General features: G+C 43.9%; 1 protein-coding gene across 9 annotated transcripts in view; it reads left to right on the top strand.

The window, feature by feature from the left end:
* ZC3H12C (zinc finger CCCH-type containing 12C) overlaps positions 1 to 17,471 on the top strand; it is a 49,267-nt gene extending 31,796 nt beyond the window's left edge. For all 9 annotated transcript variants that reach the window (XM_083609050.1, XM_083609045.1, XM_083609046.1 and 6 more), the window contains 4 exons: positions 9,867 to 10,006; positions 11,025 to 11,259; positions 12,437 to 12,543; positions 13,154 to 17,471. In XM_083609050.1, the coding sequence (XP_083465176.1) occupies positions 9,867 to 10,006; positions 11,025 to 11,259; positions 12,437 to 12,543; positions 13,154 to 14,550 (1,879 nt within the window). In that variant the 3' untranslated portion in view covers positions 14,551 to 17,471. The remainder of the gene's footprint in view (positions 1 to 9,866; positions 10,007 to 11,024; positions 11,260 to 12,436; positions 12,544 to 13,153) is intronic.

The raw sequence follows: 17,471 nt of genomic DNA, 5'->3' as shown, positions 1-17,471 counted from the left end.
AGTGAAGCTGACTGTTGGACAACTTAAGACAGATGAAATTATGTACTTCTGTACACAGTGCACCTTAAGCTATGAACTTGCTCTCAACTCAAATGCTTTAAAGGAGGAGTAGGCAAATTCAAAGAGGGCAGTGCTATCAGCTATCAACATTTACTAGCCACGATGGCTATGTTCTGCCTCCACCTTCAGAGGCAATATGTCTCTTAATACAAGTTTAGAAATTGCAGTTGGGTGTAGGGCCGTTTCACTCATGTCCAGCTTTGCAGACTTCCCATAGGCCCCTCTGAGAACAGGATGCTGAGCAGGATGGGCCATTTGCTTGATTCAGCAGACTTGTCTCACATTCCGTGTGGAGTTTTCTGTATTTTAACCGTGAGAGCAGAAATTTAATAGAATGAAAACCGAACTAAGATTCTTTGCGTGCACAAAGTAACGGCAGATATTCAATAGGGACGCGGGTGGCGCTGTGGGTTAAACCACAGAGCCTCGGACTTGCCGATCAGAAGGTCGGCGGTTCGAATCCCCGTGACAGGGTGAGCTCCCGTTGCTCGGTCCCTGCTCCTGCCAACCTAGCAGTTCGGAAGCACGTCAAAGTGCAAGTAGATAAATACCGTATTTTTCACCCTATAAGATGCACTTTTTCCCCTCCAAAAATGAAGGGAAAATGTGTGTGCGTCTTATGGGGCGAATGCAGGCTCCTTGGCTTCAGCGATAGCAACGCGAAGCCTCCGAAGCCTGCGCTCCGGAGGCTTTGCATTGCTTCCGCTGAAGCCAGGAGAGTCTGCTCTTTGAGGCCGGCGGTGGGGGAAAGCAGCGCCTCCTCCATCGCCAGCCCCAGAGGATGGGGGGCAGCGGGAAGGTGCGCGACGCCTTAGCGCTGCTCCCCGACCTGGCTTTGAGGCTGGCGGTGGTGAAAGCACTGCTTCCCCCATCGCCTGCCCCAGAGGATGGGGGGCAGCGGGAAGGCGAGCGACGCCTTCCGGCTACTCTCCAACCTGGCTTTGAGGCTGGCGGTGGGGAAAGCAGCGCTTCTCCCATCGCCTGCCCCAGAGGATGGGGGGCAGCGGGAAGGCGAGCGATGCCTTCCCACTACTCTCCAACCCGGGTTGGAGGCTGGCGGTGGGGAAAGCAGCGCTTCCCCCATTGCCAGCCCCAGAGATTGGGGGGCAGCGGGAAGGTGAGCGACGCCTTCCCGCTACTCTCCAACCCTCCTGTGGGCTTTTGCGGGAGATGGGTAATTCCCCCACCTCCCGCAAAAGCAGGCAAAAGTCGCGCGCTCTTTAAAGGGGCTCCCGGCTTCTGCTGGCTTTTCTAGGAGGTGGGGGAATTCCCCCACCTCGTAGAAAAGCCCGCAGGAGCCGCGCACCCTTTGAAGAGCGCGCCGCTCTTGGGGGCTTTTCCCCGAGGAGGGAGAAGGGACTGACTGGCTGTTTCAGTCCCTTCTCCCTCCTGGTCGAAAAGCCCGTAGGAGTCGTGCACGGCTCCTGTGGGCTTTTGTGGGAGATGGGGGAATTCCGCCACCTCCTGCAAAAGCAGGGAGAAGGTCTTGGAGTAGCGCACAGGCTGCGTGCAGCCTGTCCGCTGCTCCCAGAGCTGCGGGGGGGAAATCATATTTTTTTCCTTGATTTCCCCCCATGAAAACTAGGTGCGTCCTATGGGCCGGTGTGTCCAATAGGGCGAAAAATACGGTAGGTACCACTCCGGCGGGAAGGTAAACGCCGTTTCCGTGCACTGCTCTGGTTCACCAGAAGCGGCTTAGTCATGCTGGCCACATGACCCGCAAGTTGTAAGCTGGCTCCCTCGACCAATAAAGCAAGATTAGCGCCGCAGCCTCAGACTAGGCCACGACTGGACCTAATGGTTTTTAACAGTACTGCAAGGGCGAATACAGAAGGGAAAATGTACGTGTACACGTATAAATATTGAGCTAACCATGTTGGCTCAACAAAGCTCCTTATACCACTATTGGGATGTGCAAAACAGAATGTGAAATGTCAGGAAACATGATAGGATGATAGATGAATATAGCAGATCCAATTTATACATCACAAAAGTGTCCCCAGTCTGTTTTTATGACATATAATGTATTCAAAGTATTATATTAGACTGTACTGAACTAATCGCTTGTGACTGTTTCCATATTCTTCTTGGATGTTATTTGGCGTTTAAGAGCTCAGCAGAGATGAGCTTGGTGCAGAGTTCCTGCAGGAAGAGCATGCTTGACAATCAAACTGAGATTCTGACTTGGTAAAATGGGAAAGCTACATTTATTACTCTCAAATATGTGGTTGAGAGGAAACATCCCCAGTTCCTTCTAACTAAGGAAGAGATGGCCTGAGCCATGCTTGCTCTTGCAGCTCAGATGAAGAGAGATTTGAGAGTGTCTTCTGTCGCGAGGGAGGGATGAAGGAAAAGAGGCAGTGAGGTCAGGTTAGCAGCTGCAAGTCTAACACTGAAGGAACATCAAGAGGTTAGCACAAGCAGGACAGCTTCGGGAACTTGGAGATTTATCTCCATCTACCCTTCCCAAGGGACACGGGTGGCGCTGTGGGTTAAACCACACAGCCTAGGACTTGCCGATCAGAAGGTTGGCGGTTTGAATCCCTGCAACGGGGTGAGCTCCCGTTGCTCGGTCCCTGCTCCTGCCAACCTAGCAGTTCGAAAGCATGTCAAAGTGCAAGTAGATAAATAGGTACCGCTCCAGCGGGAAGGTAAACGGTGTTTCCGTGCGCTGCTCTGGTTCACCAGAAGCGGCTTAGTCATGCTGGCCACATGACCCGGAAGCTGTCTGCGGACAGAGGCCGGCTCCCTCGGCCAATACCTTTACCTTTTTACCCTTCCCAAGCAGGTATTTTGGCCTACAACACTTCTCATAGTAATTTTGTCCCATAATACACTGTTAGAGTTAGACATTATGCCGAAGCATGTCATGTTTTAGAATCCAAACGTTCAGACACCAACTCCTGGTTTCATATATGTCATTCCTCCCAGCACCTGTGGTTACTTAATTCAGGTTTCTTCGCCCTGTAGCATGGCAACCTTGCCTAAGCACAGTTCCCTAAGGAATTCCAGGATCTGGTAGATGAAGCAGAATGTTAATTGACACTCTTTCTGAAAAGCTACGTACTGTATATAACTAGAAAACTTCACTCCCCGCCCTCCCACCACCAAATTGATCTAGCCTGCCTCTTATTTTATTGGAATGACTCAAAGAACCACTAATGAAATATTGGATGGCATCCACTGGTGGATTTGCCCAGATAGAAAGTGCTTTGGCAAGTTGGGGCAGCCAGTTTCCACCGCTCCCACCTACCTGCTGTAACTCTCCACTGTGACCCTCCTGCTATGTACTGGAGTATCCTTTTCCAACTTGGTCCTTTTCAGATGCCTGAATTGCAATCTCCCTTATCTGATGATCAGCCATACTGGAAGTTGTAAGCTAAAACATCTGAGGGCAGCATGTTGGGAAAAGCTGTTTGGCATTCTACCCTCACCCCGCCCCCAGAGCAGCCTTGGGACGGGGGGCTTAACTAGTTGAGGAGAATTGGCATAAATTGGGTACTCCAACATGCAGAACCACTCCCGAATATAACCCAATATCTTTTATCTGCTAAAAGGACAATTTTATGTGAATTGAATGTAATTACCGTATTTTTTGCCCTATAGGACGCACTTTTCCCCCTCCAAAAATGAAGGAGAAATCTGTGTGCATCCTATGGGGCGAATGCAGGCTTTCGCTGAAGCTTGGAGAGCGAGAGGGGTCGGTGCGCACCGACCCCTCTCGCTCTCCAGGCTTCAGGAAGCTATCAGCAAGCCTGGGGAGCCCGCGGGAGTTCCCGCAGGGCTCCCTAGGCTGCAGATAGCAGCCTGTCGCCCGGCGCATAGGGCGCCCTGAAGCAGAGCGCCCCGCGCTTCGGGCAGACATCGGGCAGCCCCACATGCTCGGGGGAAAGCGGGGAGGCGCAGCGCCGCCATCCCGCTGTTCCCCAACCTGGTTTGGATTCCCCAACTTGGTTTTGGGGAGGAAATAAAGGGAAAATTTTTTTCCTTTATTTCCCCCCAAAAAAACTAGGTGCGTCCTATGGGCCGGTGCGTCCTATGGGACGAAAAATACGGTATATAGTTGACATTTGGCCGGAATGCTGAAGCTGATACAACCAAATTATTTTTTTAGTAAGCCCTATAGTAAGGATAAAGAACTGATCTTAAAATCCTAGTGAAGGTAATTGCAGACTCCCCACTGCCTTTAATGGAATCAGGCTTTCGTTGAGCTGACCTTATAGCTGCCTTCGGAGGACTGAACCACGCTAAGCTTGTTTTTAAAAGTACATCCAATTATGTCAAGTGACATGTTCCCATTTCCAAGAAGCTGCTGGTGGCTAAAGTAATCGACTTTTACATCCCCATGACATTTGTTTTCCTAGCTCAGGGTACAGAGAAGTACCTTTTGTTCCTATTGCTGCCAAAAGAATAACTCCCCGCCCCCCGCCCAAATAATCATGACTTTGCCATAACATCTCATAGCTACAAGTCATGGAGAAAACACAGTTATAAAATCAGTGGCAATATATTTCAGAGCTAAGCTGCTCACCGTTCAGGTATACTTTCTCTTTACAGCAGCAGATTACTGACACTTAATTGCATGAATTCAAAGTAATTGTGCATTTTGCTGGATACAAAGAACGAGGGTGACTCATCATTCATGTGATTTTTGCAAGAGCCTTGACTTCAGTTCCAGCTCCTCTGAGCCTTGCTTTCAGAATAACAATTTGCTCGCCCCACACCAAATTTCTTATCCATAAGAAATTTCTTATGAATTTCGTAAGAAATACATTGGAAAACAAAAAAAGAAACAATTCCTTGCAGTGCTTGATTGGTAACATAGAACACAACTGCTTTATAATGTGATCATAGGGCATCCAGAAAGTATAAAACAATGCAGTTACAATATTCATTCCAGAAATAAAATTATAAACAAGCCTCTTACATGTGTCCCTTAAGTATGCACACAAACTCAAATGAGAGGCGTGAGCTTGCTTTTGCCGGGTAATCTCATATATATTAGGTCTAATTTGAGGCAAAAAAAATCACCTCATCAACACAAAGGAGCCTTTCTCTTTTCTGATCTTTCATATTTGTCAGAGTTGAAAATCCTTGTTCACAACAACATGGCATGGAGAACTGTAGAAGAATAGTCAAGATACTCTCCAGCACTCTGTTGAAAGACGATTCTGGATCACAGCTAGGATTGTCCTCAGTATTGCTTGATGCTTTTGCTCTCATTTTGAAAAGTCTGCAAATAAAAAAATACCATGCTGGTAATATACTATACAGTACTACACTAAAATAGGGAGGCGGGTGGTGCTGTGGGTTAAACCACAGAGCCTAGGACTTGCCGATCAGAAGGTCGGCGGTTCGAGTCCCCGCAATGGGGTGAGCTCCCGTTGCTTGGTCCCTGCTCCTGGCGCCTAGCAGTTCGAAAGCATTTCAAAGTGCAAGTAGATAAATAGGTACCACTCCAGCGGGAAGGTGAACGGTGTTTCCATGCGCTGCTCTGGTTCGCCAGAAGCGGCTTTGTCATGCTGGCTACATGACCCGGAAGCTGTATGCCGGCTCCCTTGGCCAATAAAGTGAGATGAGTGTCGCAACCCCAGAGTCAGCCATGACTGGACCTAATGGTCAGGGGTCCCTTTACCTTTACTACACTGAAATGTTCAAATGTTTCTTTGGTTGTCCTTGAATCTTCCTGCCACACCTGTGCAGCTCCCCATGTCCTTAGACAACCACTGTTTTACAGTCATCATAATGTATCAAACAGATTAGGTTTTGTGCTTTATGAAAGCTAGAACTAAGTAGCGGGTTTTAAAAAGGAAACGTAGGACCAAAACTCACTATGCAGCCTTTACAGGAATAGTGCATTCCTTTCAAACCCTTTGGTTTGGGTTATGCCCTATGTTTTCTGGAGGAATAGTTTTGGTTCCATAGGCATTACAATGAAGCATTTTTAAGAAGGGTTTAGAATCAATTCAGGTGGTAGTCTTAACTTAAGTTTTACTCAAGAGTAAACCCATTGAAATTAATGAACGTGACTAAGTTAGGTACATTAATTTCAATGGGTGTACCCTGAGTAAAGTGGAATAACACCCTTTATAATTACCATATAAATCAAATCAGCACCTTTAAACCTGAAGCAACTATAAAACCCAAAAGAAAATGCACAGCAAAGTGAAAATCCCAAAAATAGTGGATCTGAATAAAGTTTCTTAGTAATAAATTATTGGTGTTTGCCAATGGGAATAGAGTAACTGGTAGGCTTCTCTGGTGTGAAATGATATAGTTGCTCCATGTAGTCCATCACAGAACTATCTGATGATTCCTTGAAAATAAAACTTCCGCTTCAAATGATAAAAAAGCCAGTTTGGTCCCTTATTCTTTGGAGTTTGCCGAAGTCTTGCATAGCTGATCTTGATTGCTTGAACTCCTCCCAAATGAGAACTTTATGGTCAATATAAAGTAGACATATATTAGCACATATTGGGATGATCATAGACTGCATTTCAGAACAGATCTTTTAGGAGTTTAAGCTGTACCTTTCTAACTACTTTGGCCGGGTGCTTTAAAGTTAGCACACATCCCAGCTTTTTTCTGGACCCATAATTTCAATGGGAAGTTTCCTTTTGAAGAGCCAGGGTAGCATGAATAGCATTTGAGATATCCTGCTAGCAGTTATTAGTGATTGGCTTGCTGAGTTCTCTTTTCTGATACCTTGGTTGAAATGAATAAACTTACAAAGGGAGTAAAACAACATCCCTGTTCTGTATACATTAAAGATGTTTCCAAACTTAAAGCATGGTTGCTTTTGGGAATGTATTGTTGGTGTTGTCTTGATAAATAACTTTTTATATACGTCTGACTTTTTCTAATGATGTGTGGCCCCCACATCAAGGAACTCAATCCCACCGCTCTTCCCGACTTCAGAATTTTATGCGTGGACTGGAAAGTGACTTCAACAGTTATGCATTAAGGAGAAAGTGCTAGTCAGAAAATACCAATATGAAATTCAACAGGGTGTTCCTGGACTAAGATTTGATGATATGAAAGTGAGATCATTTAAACTGATGTGTCATTAAACTAGAAAGAAGAAATTAACTGAAGCTTGAGTAAATACTTTGTAAGGGAACAGAGCACTTATGCCTCCTCCTCCTCCTCCTCTTCTTTGGCGATCACTCGTAGCCGAGTAAGATTGCCTTCCATATACTGGCTGAATGTTGTCTTAACAAGGAATTCTGTGTATTACATCCTGCTGTTTTTCCAAAACGCTCAAATCCCTAAGCACCACTGTTCACAAGGATGCTCCTCACGTTCACTTTCTGAGGATAGAAGTGTGCTTCTGGTAAGCATGGTTGTTTCTGAAGAAGTATATGAAATATTGGAGTTGTGAAGTGCACACCTGCTTCAAAGAGGAGCTGTTCTGAGGTATGCGAGTCTTCTCTCAGAAACATGCACAGGTAGTATATATTCCATTATTTGCTCTTTGAGCTGTCCAAAGACAAAAGTGCATATAATGCCACCTCTACCATTTTTGTGGTAACCCAGGGACTATTTCTGCATCTAGCTCAATAGTGGCTGGCAATGGTTCTGCAGGCTTTCAGACAAGAGTCTCTGCTATGTACTGAGTTGAATAGGATCCAAAATGCAGCAGTCTGATTGGTCCTAGACCAATAGGATTCAGAACTCTCAACTCCGAGTATATTTCAGTCTCCAAGCCCTGTCTGGAGCCACTGAACCTGGGCCTTTCCTCATTCAATGTGGAGCTGCAGCCCTTTCTCTTAACTTGTTAAGGCCTGCTCCTTGACTTCTGGTGCTGAGGGAGAAGCCACACTCTTCCTTGAGGGAGATGAAAGATGGCAGCCGGGTCACGGAAAGACGCTTGTAAATATTTCGTCCCTGGAAATGAGGAATTATCCTGCTGGGATAAGAAACTGCAGGTGAGCTGGCCCTGGAAAAGAGGCCACCAAGATGTTAGTATTCATTTATTTACTATTAATCACATTTCTACCCCATCTTTCCTCCAAGGAGCTCAAGGTGATACACATTGTTCTCCTCCCTGTTTTTATCTTCGCATCAGCCCTATGAGGTAGGCTAGGCTGAGAGGCAGCGACTGGCCCAAGGTCACCCTGTGAGCTTGGTGGCCAAGTGAGGATTCAAACCCTGGTTTGGCAGGTCCTAGTCCAACACTCTAACCACTACACTGCACTGGCTCTCTTTCGTACTAGCAAGACATTTTTCCCCAAGGGCACAATATTCTCCCAAGTTTTCAGTCGGGCAACCCATAACCCACTTATAAATAGCTCTAATATAGCTGTACCCCAGGTTTTATTAGGACAAACTTGCATAGTCGCTTGGAAGTATCCAAACCAGATTTTAGCCATATTGAAATACCGCATTTTTCGCTCTATAAGACGCACCAGACCACAAGACGCACCTAATTTTTGGAGGAGGAAAACAAGAAAAAAATATTCTGAATCTCAGAAGCCAGAACAGCTAGAGGGATCGCTGTGCAGTGAAAGCAGCAATCCCTCTTGCTGTTCTGGCTTCTGGGATAGGTGTGCAGCCTGCATTCGCTCCATAAGACGCACACACATTTCCCCTTACTTTTTAGGAGGGAAAAAGTGAGTCTTATAGAGCAAAAAATACAGTATGTGATCATAGAGGAATATCCTGATAAAACCTTGGCAGGGGTTTGCAGCTACACAGCACTTCTGCCCTTTCTGTGAGAGTTGCCACCGACCACGTCACCTTGGGAATTGCAGGTCTTGGCTGCAGTTCACAAAAGCTATGGATGTACCGTGAGGTAAATGTAACTTTGTGCAACACTCAGATGTCATCTTTTCAGATTTGAATATTGAGGACGTAAGGTCAAAATAAATTTTGTTGGATTCTAATAAATATAGTTTGTTCTGTAAGCATATGTATGTTCCTGCCTGCCACCAGACTCCCTGCTTTCTGTTTTAATTCCAATTCGATGCGGCTGTGTGTGAGAGGAACTCCCAAACTCATGTGCATTGTCGCGCGCGTGTGGCTTGGTTTGCTCCCTTTTTGAGTTGTTACCAGCTGGTGTGAAATAGGCTTCATGTTTCTGGTTTAACGTGAGAGGTAAATGTGTCCCGTTTTCAGATATTTGTGGGTAGTCGAGGTGACTTGGGCTCTGCATATGCTGACATTCAGAGCTGTAGTATCTATTGTATAAGTAGCATAGTCTTTATTAGATAATTGCACTGCTTTTGGGGGAGACACATTTTCCAGGTACTTTGAAATGAAAAGGTCAGTTGTTACGGGTTAATATTATTGGCTGTGCAGTATGTACACTACTTGCTGTTCACTTTGGTTTGACAAGAGCCATTCAGCTGTCTTGTACAGGTTCGATACAGCTTGTGGCCGGGTTACTTGAGAGACCCACGTTATCCTTTAAGTATCCAAGAGGTCACTGCTTTCAGCAGGGGAGTTCCCCATGGCATCTTGGAGCAGGACCTGCATTGTGGCTGCCCCTGCTTTCTTCAAACAGATACAAAATGCAGCCACTTTTTATAGTTTCCAGAAGCAACTGGATACATTTTTGTTTCATCAGGCTCTTCCATCTGGACGTTCTGTGTCTTGGGTGGTTATTTATACATTTCTTAAACCTATTTTAAGCTGGTATTTTTGTATGACTGCAAATCACCTTGGGACTTAAACAAAAGGCAATTTGTAAATTAATAAAACAAATGTAACAATCCAGTGTATTTGGTATATTCCATTCATATTCATATGGAAAAAGTGAAGGTTGTAATACAGGAGGACGGTGATTTTGGGGATGTTTATTTCAGCCATGGAAACAAAGAAGTATTCTCTTGTCGGGGGATCAAACTGGCGGTGGACTGGTTTTTGGAAAGAGGCCACAAAGATGTCACGGTGTTTGTGCCAGCATGGAGGAAGGAACAGTCCCGGCCGGATGCTCTCATCACAGGTATACTTTGCTCTGCCTTCAACAGCTTGATTTGGAAAGGGTTGCTAGTCAACCAACTTTTACTCACAGTAGACTATCCATTTATTTCAGTGAGTCTGCTCTGAGTAAAAGTTGAGTGCAACGCTATGGGACTCCAGAGTGCACAGTATTTTGCACGGAATACACATCAGGCTGGCCTCATACATTTTGCCATAGAGCAGTGAGTTATAATCCAGACACCATATGAAATAATATCACTACCTTGCTTCTGATCCTGCGATTTGCCTCCCCGCTAAAGTACTGCGAGACTAATAAATGAACATGTAAAGTGGCCAATAATTCATTCTCCTTATGGTTGTAACATATTGCTTGTACAGAGAAAAATTCATATGAATGAGTCTGTGCAGGATTGTAGAGCCTCTCAAAAGCTGCATGTTAATTATGTAAGGCCTTTTTGAACATTTTTCAGAGTTAGGACATCTGATTTTCAGTTTGCTTGCAAAGTTTTAATGAAAAGCCTTATATTCTAGTCCTAGGATTCTATTCTGTTTCTTGTATTTGAGTTTTACTAAATCATGATTATGAATCATAAATCCTTGGAAAAGGGTATGCACATAATGCCAATAAATTTTAGACTCCTCCCTTTAACACTCAGTATACACAAAGTGAGCAAAAGGTTGTTCTTTAGCATGCATTTTTCTGGGAAGATGTGCTTAATTATATTTTAAATGGGAAACTTTTTTCTGTTCTTCTGTTAAGTATCTTTGAAATCAAGAACCCCTGTTTAATATGTGTTACTAGAATTAACTTCAGTATTCCTTGCTCATGTAAGCATGACTGTAGATCCTGGCAAATGTAATTTATGTTTATATATTTTTCATGTGTTGCTGAATATTAGTCATCTTCTTCCAGCAGACTCAGAAGTGCTTTTGTTAAGTCATTCTTCTCTGAACATCTGCTCTCTTGTAACAGAGCTCAGTTGTAGGCCGAATTAAGCATTGACCTCAGTGCTCTGCTTTCCCACCTTTACTATATCTAGACCAAGAAATCCTGCGTAAATTAGAGAAAGAGAAAATTTTGGTGTTCACCCCATCCCGCCGTGTTCAGGGGAGAAGGGTGGTGTGCTATGACGACCGGTTCATAGTGAAGTTGGCCTTTGAGTCGGATGGCATAATTGTGTCAAACGATAACTACAGGGATCTTGCAAATGAAAAGCCAGAATGGAAGAAGTTCATTGATGAACGGCTGCTGATGTATTCATTTGTCAATGACAAGTAAGTTGTAGTTTTTTTATTAAAAAAAAAAATCTTGCTGGAAAATAATTGGCTGCAGGACTTGGAGCATATACTGGATTTTATAGGCATGCATGCACACCTGGTAACATTTCTGCACATGCAATAAGCTTAATGGATCTTGTGCTTCGGTGGTGGTCAGCTTTTTGCAATAATAAAAATGCAGCCTGCTCTCCTTTCATGCAGAGCATTTATGAGACCCCTGCCCCACTGAAAATTCTTGTAGCTGCATATAGAGTTACAGCTCTAATCTTTCTTCACCTATTCCAAGCCAAATCACTTCTTTACTGTGGTATGAGCAAGTGGTCTTTCAGTACATGAACCAAAGCAGCCTTTTCCCCCCTGGCAAATAGTTGCATGCGCGTATTCAATGATTACGTGCTTAGAACAGACCCATTGAAATTAATGAACGTAACTACACTAGGTCCATTAATTTCAATGGGTCTACAGTGTAAAGGTTAGTTGTATGACTCTATGTTCATGGCTGCTTCTAAAAACAAAGATAGGATCAATGTCTTAGAACACCCTTTGCCAGCCTCGCCCTCCAGAACAAAAAATGTGGACCGTACCAAGTTAGCAAAGGCTGTCTTGGAAAACAATTTCTCGAACTGATGAGACCTTTTCTCCTTCTGAGGTTTCATGAATGTAGATTGCTATGACATTCGACTCAAGTACTGCTTCCTCCGTTTTAAAGATTTCTAAATAGTGCTGACTGGTTAGGTTTTAAGTAAACTGCTAACCTTGACATTTGGTTTGAAAAGTCTTCTGCGTAGAGATCCACAAGCTGGAACTGAGTTTAAGGGGGAAATATGTAATGCTATGACACTAGCAGCTAGAGTAGCCTGGCTTTGTGAATTAATTGAGGGAGGCTAGAGTTTCAGTCTTAGAACATAGTCTTAATCATGTCTATCCAGAAATAAGTCCTATTGAGTTCAGTGTGGCTTACTCCCGGGTAAATTGAGTTAGGTTTGCAGCTCTAGTTTACAAGGCTGTTTTGTTTTCCAAAACAATATATGGAATGCATCTGAAATAATATGGGAATACTTAATATCCTATTTAGAAATAGAAAGAGGTAATTTTTTCAAGATGTTAAGACCGAGAATGTGAGTTACTGGATGCCTTGTTCATTTAATTATTAGATATGTATATATCTTGATAGATTTATGCCTCCTGATGACCCCCTTGGCCGCCATGGCCCAAGCCTGGATAATTTTCTGAGGAAGAAACCTATTGTACCAGAACATAAGAAGCAACCATGTCCATATGGTAACCTTTTTTTCCTTACTAAACACTAATTATATTTTAAGAAACAAGGCCCGATTGCTTGTTTGGGTCTGTGTAAAACGTGTCTTTGTAAAACGTTGCTGCGGAATTTTGTTACAACTTCCTTTCAATAATAGGTTCTTGTCCTGTTGGCTTTGCTGAAAGTCATTCCCAGAGTTGGAATGCATATTTCTGGAACTGTGGTTCACAAAACAATTGTGATCATGAGCGTATAATGTTCCCCAGACCTAAATTTAAATCCCTGCCTTATCAAGACAGCATGAGTTCCTCATTTTGAAAATGGGAATAATAGTAGCCAGCAATATAGTGGCTACATAGTTAGAAATCAGAATAATAAACAGCAAACAGACCAGCATGTGCTTTATTGTGCTGCTGCAAAATTGTGTACATGTGTGTATAAACACACACACACACACTGTGTTCAGCTGGTATTACTGATACCACATCTTATCTAACTGCAGAACGTTTAACTATCCTGAAAGCATCCTTGACCTGTGATTCAGTGTTATTTTCATCCCCTTTTGTCTTCATGCCGGTGTAGAATCACATTATCTCTTTCTCTCCCCCCCCCCTTCAAACGACAAATTTGCAGGGAAGAAATGCACTTATGGACACAAATGCAAATACTACCACCCGGAAAGAGGAAATCAGCCTCAGAGGTCAGTAGCGGATGAGCTTCGCGCCATGTCCAGGAGCACAGCTGCCAAAGCTGCTAGCGAAGGAGGTCTGGTGAAGAGCAACAGCGTCCCTTGCAGCACTAAGATAGATAGCACTTCGGATCTCAAGCGAGCCACTCCAAAGAGGCAGTCGGATCCTAGCATAAGGACTCAGGTGTACCAAGACTTGGAGGAAAAGCTTCCCACCAAAAACAAGTTGGAAACCAGGTCTGTACCTTCCCTAGTTAGTATCCCGAACTCTGCTGCTGCAAAACCCCAAAGTACTGCACCTTTGAGCAACGGCCTTCCCTCCGGAGTTCATTTCTCACCTCAGGATCAAAGAGCGCAGGGGGCGTATCCTCCAGTGTTGATGGCAACCAAAAACCACGGAACGCCAATGCCTTACGAGCAGTATCCCAAATGTGACTCCCCTGTGGACGCCGGCTACTACTCCATGCTGAACGCATACTCCAACCTAAGCATCTCTGGCCCGCGAAGTCCCGAAAGGCGTTTCTCTTTGGACACCGACTACAGGATTAGCTCAGTAGCTTCTGACTGCAGCAGCGAAGGGAGCACCAGCTGCGGCAGTAGTGATTCCTACATGGGCTACAGCGACCGGTCCTACGTCAGCTCTCCCGACCCCCAGCTGGAAGAGAATTTGAAGTGCCAGCACATGCACCCCCACGGCCACCTGAGCTCGCAGCCCTTCCTGCAGGGCTACCACGAGACGCTGACCAGGGTGCAGAGCTACAGTCACGAAGAACCAAAGCACCACCACAAATCTCCGCTTCCCTACATGGCGGTCCACCTCCAGCATCCTGCCGTCGGCGCTCGGTCCAGTTGCCCTGGCGATTACCCGGCTCCCCAGAGCTCGCCCCGCTCCAAGGGCAGGCACCTGGGGAGAGCCCTCGTGTCCACCCGAGTAGACAGCATATCGGACTCGCGTCTGTACGATAATTCCCCGCTGAGGCAACGGAAAACGTACTCCGGCCAGGACGGACTCGGCAGCTGGGACAGGCAAGCCTACGGGGTTGACGCGTACGGCTACCGCCAAACTTACTCCTTGCCCACCAACCCCAGCCAGCCGTGTTATGAGCAGTTTGCCTTCCAAAGTTTGCCTGAGCAGCAGGATCAGCCTTGGCGGATCCCTTATTGCGGGATCCCCCCGGACCCGCCACGGTACCAGGATAACCGAGAGAAGGTCTACATCAACCTGTGCAACATTTTCCCTCCCGATCTTGTGAGGATCGTCATGAAAAGGAACCCTCACATGACGGACGCTCAGCAGCTCGCTGCCGCCATTTTGGTGGAGAAATCTCAGCTCGGTTATTGAGGACATGAGGATGATGCATCTTTGCGGTGTCTTAATAGTTCCGTTTCAGCTGTAACGCTGAGGGAGGTTTGCTACAATAGCATGTGTGATCTCCTTCTCAGCAAGGAGGTTATATAGTAATCCATTTATGTGAAATAACTGTGCCATGGAATCTGTATGTGCAACCCCGTGCATTGGAAATGACAGGTTTTAATTTAAATTCTCACTTGGGTTTTATTTTTTATTTTTGAAGAATATTTCATGACTGGATAAGAATCTTTCCAGTTTAATATATTATTATATCTGTGGTCTCTTAATACGTTTCTTTGGTGCATTGGGGGGTTTTTTATGCAGCACTTTTTATAACGTTGTTACGTGTTTATTAAATTAATGGGTGTTTTTGTCCTTCAGAGTGCAAAAAAAGTTTTCTTTAAAAAAAAAAGCTGCAGAAAACTAAAGAGGATTTTACGCACCCAGCAAATGGTTTTTCCCCCAAGCTAAGCTTATTATGAACTTTTTAAAAATTGCAATTAAGTTATTTTATTGTGTGATCTTTTTGCTATAATCATTTTATTTATAGAAAACAAAGGTCTTTTACAGCACTGACTATTTTTTTAAACAATGTTTTGAGTTACCAGTTTTAATGTTGAAATGGGTAACAGTGTATTATTAGTACTTTATAGTATGGCACTTTTTTGTTGGTTTTTGGTTTTAAGGTGACATTATTTGTTTATCACTGTTAATTTTTGGTGCACGCAAAAGCAATCACTGATGGAGAAATCTGCCATGATTAATTTATAATGTAGAAGGCAAAAGCCTTAGATGCAGATTTTGAAGATGTTGCGCTCATCCAACTCACACTGTCTAGAATTAGGCTACCAATATATCAGTTTAGGCCACTTATCCACACTTTCATGAGTCAGAAACTGAGATTTGTTTTTGTCGTGTGTCTTGCTCCTCTAATTAATACGCAGGTATACTGGACAAAATGTGTGGGTTTTTTTCATACCTGTTTTTAAATGAAACTAATTGTTCTCAATGCAATTTTTTTTTTTTTTTTTTGTATATAAGATACTGTGTATTTTTCATGCTATTTATCAAGGCTGGCCTGAGAAGGTTTTATGTTGTGTTGACGATATGCAACATTTTTTATAAACTGCACTATAGTATAATATAGCATTGTAACTGAGAACAGTCCATCCTTTTTGTAAAATACTGTAGATGTTCTCAAAGTTAGTTTGTCTGGCCTGCTGTATTGTGCAGGCATGGCTCTTTCTGCAAACAACATAGATTTAGAAGCAGACAGAACCGTCTCTTCTAGTATTAGTAAGGGAGATTTCTGGTTTTTAAGTCGTGGGTTCTGCTAGCTCTTCTAAAATGTAATCTTGCATAGATAGAATAGTACTAGATCTTGCAGGCAGTAACTTATACATAGTGGGCGTAATCTTACACACTAGGATTCCCTGCAGAGTGACCTAATGTGATGTTTCCCTAGTTGAGCCTTCAGCAACCTGGCTCCTTCCAGATGTTTTGTACTTCCAGCCCCAGCCAGCCCGTCCAAAACATCTGGAAGGCGCCATCTTTGCAAAGGCTGCTCTAGTTTATCATCTTATTTCTGATAAACCAGGTGCACAGCTGCAACTTGAAGACCCTGTAGAACCAGAAAGTTACCTTTTACTGTTGATACAAATTGTATCTTTAACTATGATAATTATTTTGATTTATAGATCTAACTTTAAAAAAAAAAGGAAAAGGAAAAACCACGCACAAATGTGTAAAGATAATTTTAGACTTTGGGCAACATTTTATTCCTTATTTAAATGAGAGAGAAAAACCCCTGTAGATTTCAAATCCTAAACAGTCATATAGGCAATTAGTTGGGTTCTTATTGTAAACAATATTCTCTCTCCCCCACCCACCTATTTAAATATACCTCCTCTTCTTCTTCTTCTTCTTCTTCTTCTTCTTCTTCTTCTTCTTCTTCTTCTTCTTCTTCTTCTTCTTTGTCTTCTCCTTCTTCTCTTAAACCACGTTGAATGAGATCATATATAAAAAAATAATGATAAAATGCTGCCTGAAAAGAATATCCAAGCACCTTTTGAATAGGAAAACATTTTTCACTACTCGTGCAACACCGTGTGTTGCGAGAAGTAGGATTTTGGTATACAGTAAATGCTCCTGCAAAGCATTGTGCTTATAGATGTATCCAATAATCTGAACCATGTTCAGCTACTTTAATTCAGGAACTGTTCTTCTACACAGCTTTCACTGTTGACTAGTGAGACAGGATCTCAGTTCTGTCAATTCAGCTGCCCTCCTCTGGGTACTGTCTTAACACTCCCTCCGTCTCCCCTTGGGGAGAACTTCTTGCCCTGTCTGTTTTCTTTCTTCTCGGCTTCACTGTTTCTTGTCTATACGGAATGTGTTTTAAATGGAGAGGGTTGTACGCTGCATACCTCTTCCTGCGTAAGCCCTCCATTAAACGAATGTGGTTTGCATCAAAGCAGGTCTTGTTCATCGCAGTCGGCTTCCGGTGGACAGTTTCCACATGCAATTTGTTCATAGCTTATACTGTAACCTTGAACTTGTATTGACTTTCTATATTCCTTCTGAAGTATCGGTGGATTCCTGACCCAGTGTCTGCAGAATGCAGAACTCCTGTCTTCTGGAATGGCGCCATTTCGTATTTATTGTTGGCCGGCTTACCGTATTTTACATGTTTATGTCTGACTGCGTCGTGGAGCCTGATCCTGCACTGTATACTACAATGTGAAGTGAGCGTCTTCCGTGAATGTGTGATGCAGCTTGTGACTTTTGCTGGGCTAAAGATCCCAGAACTCCTGGAAGCTCTGTTTCAGCATCTTCCTTCAGTGTTGATATCTGGTCTTTTGTTATTGTGGCCTGCCTTGGGCTCCATTAAAAGCTGATGTAAAAAACAAAAA

Source organism: Podarcis filfolensis (assembly GCF_964270895.1).
Source record: "Podarcis filfolensis genome assembly, chromosome: 4".
Classification (NCBI taxonomy): Eukaryota; Metazoa; Chordata; class Lepidosauria; order Squamata; family Lacertidae; genus Podarcis; species Podarcis filfolensis.
This window is presented reverse-complemented; position numbering and strand designations above follow the sequence as displayed.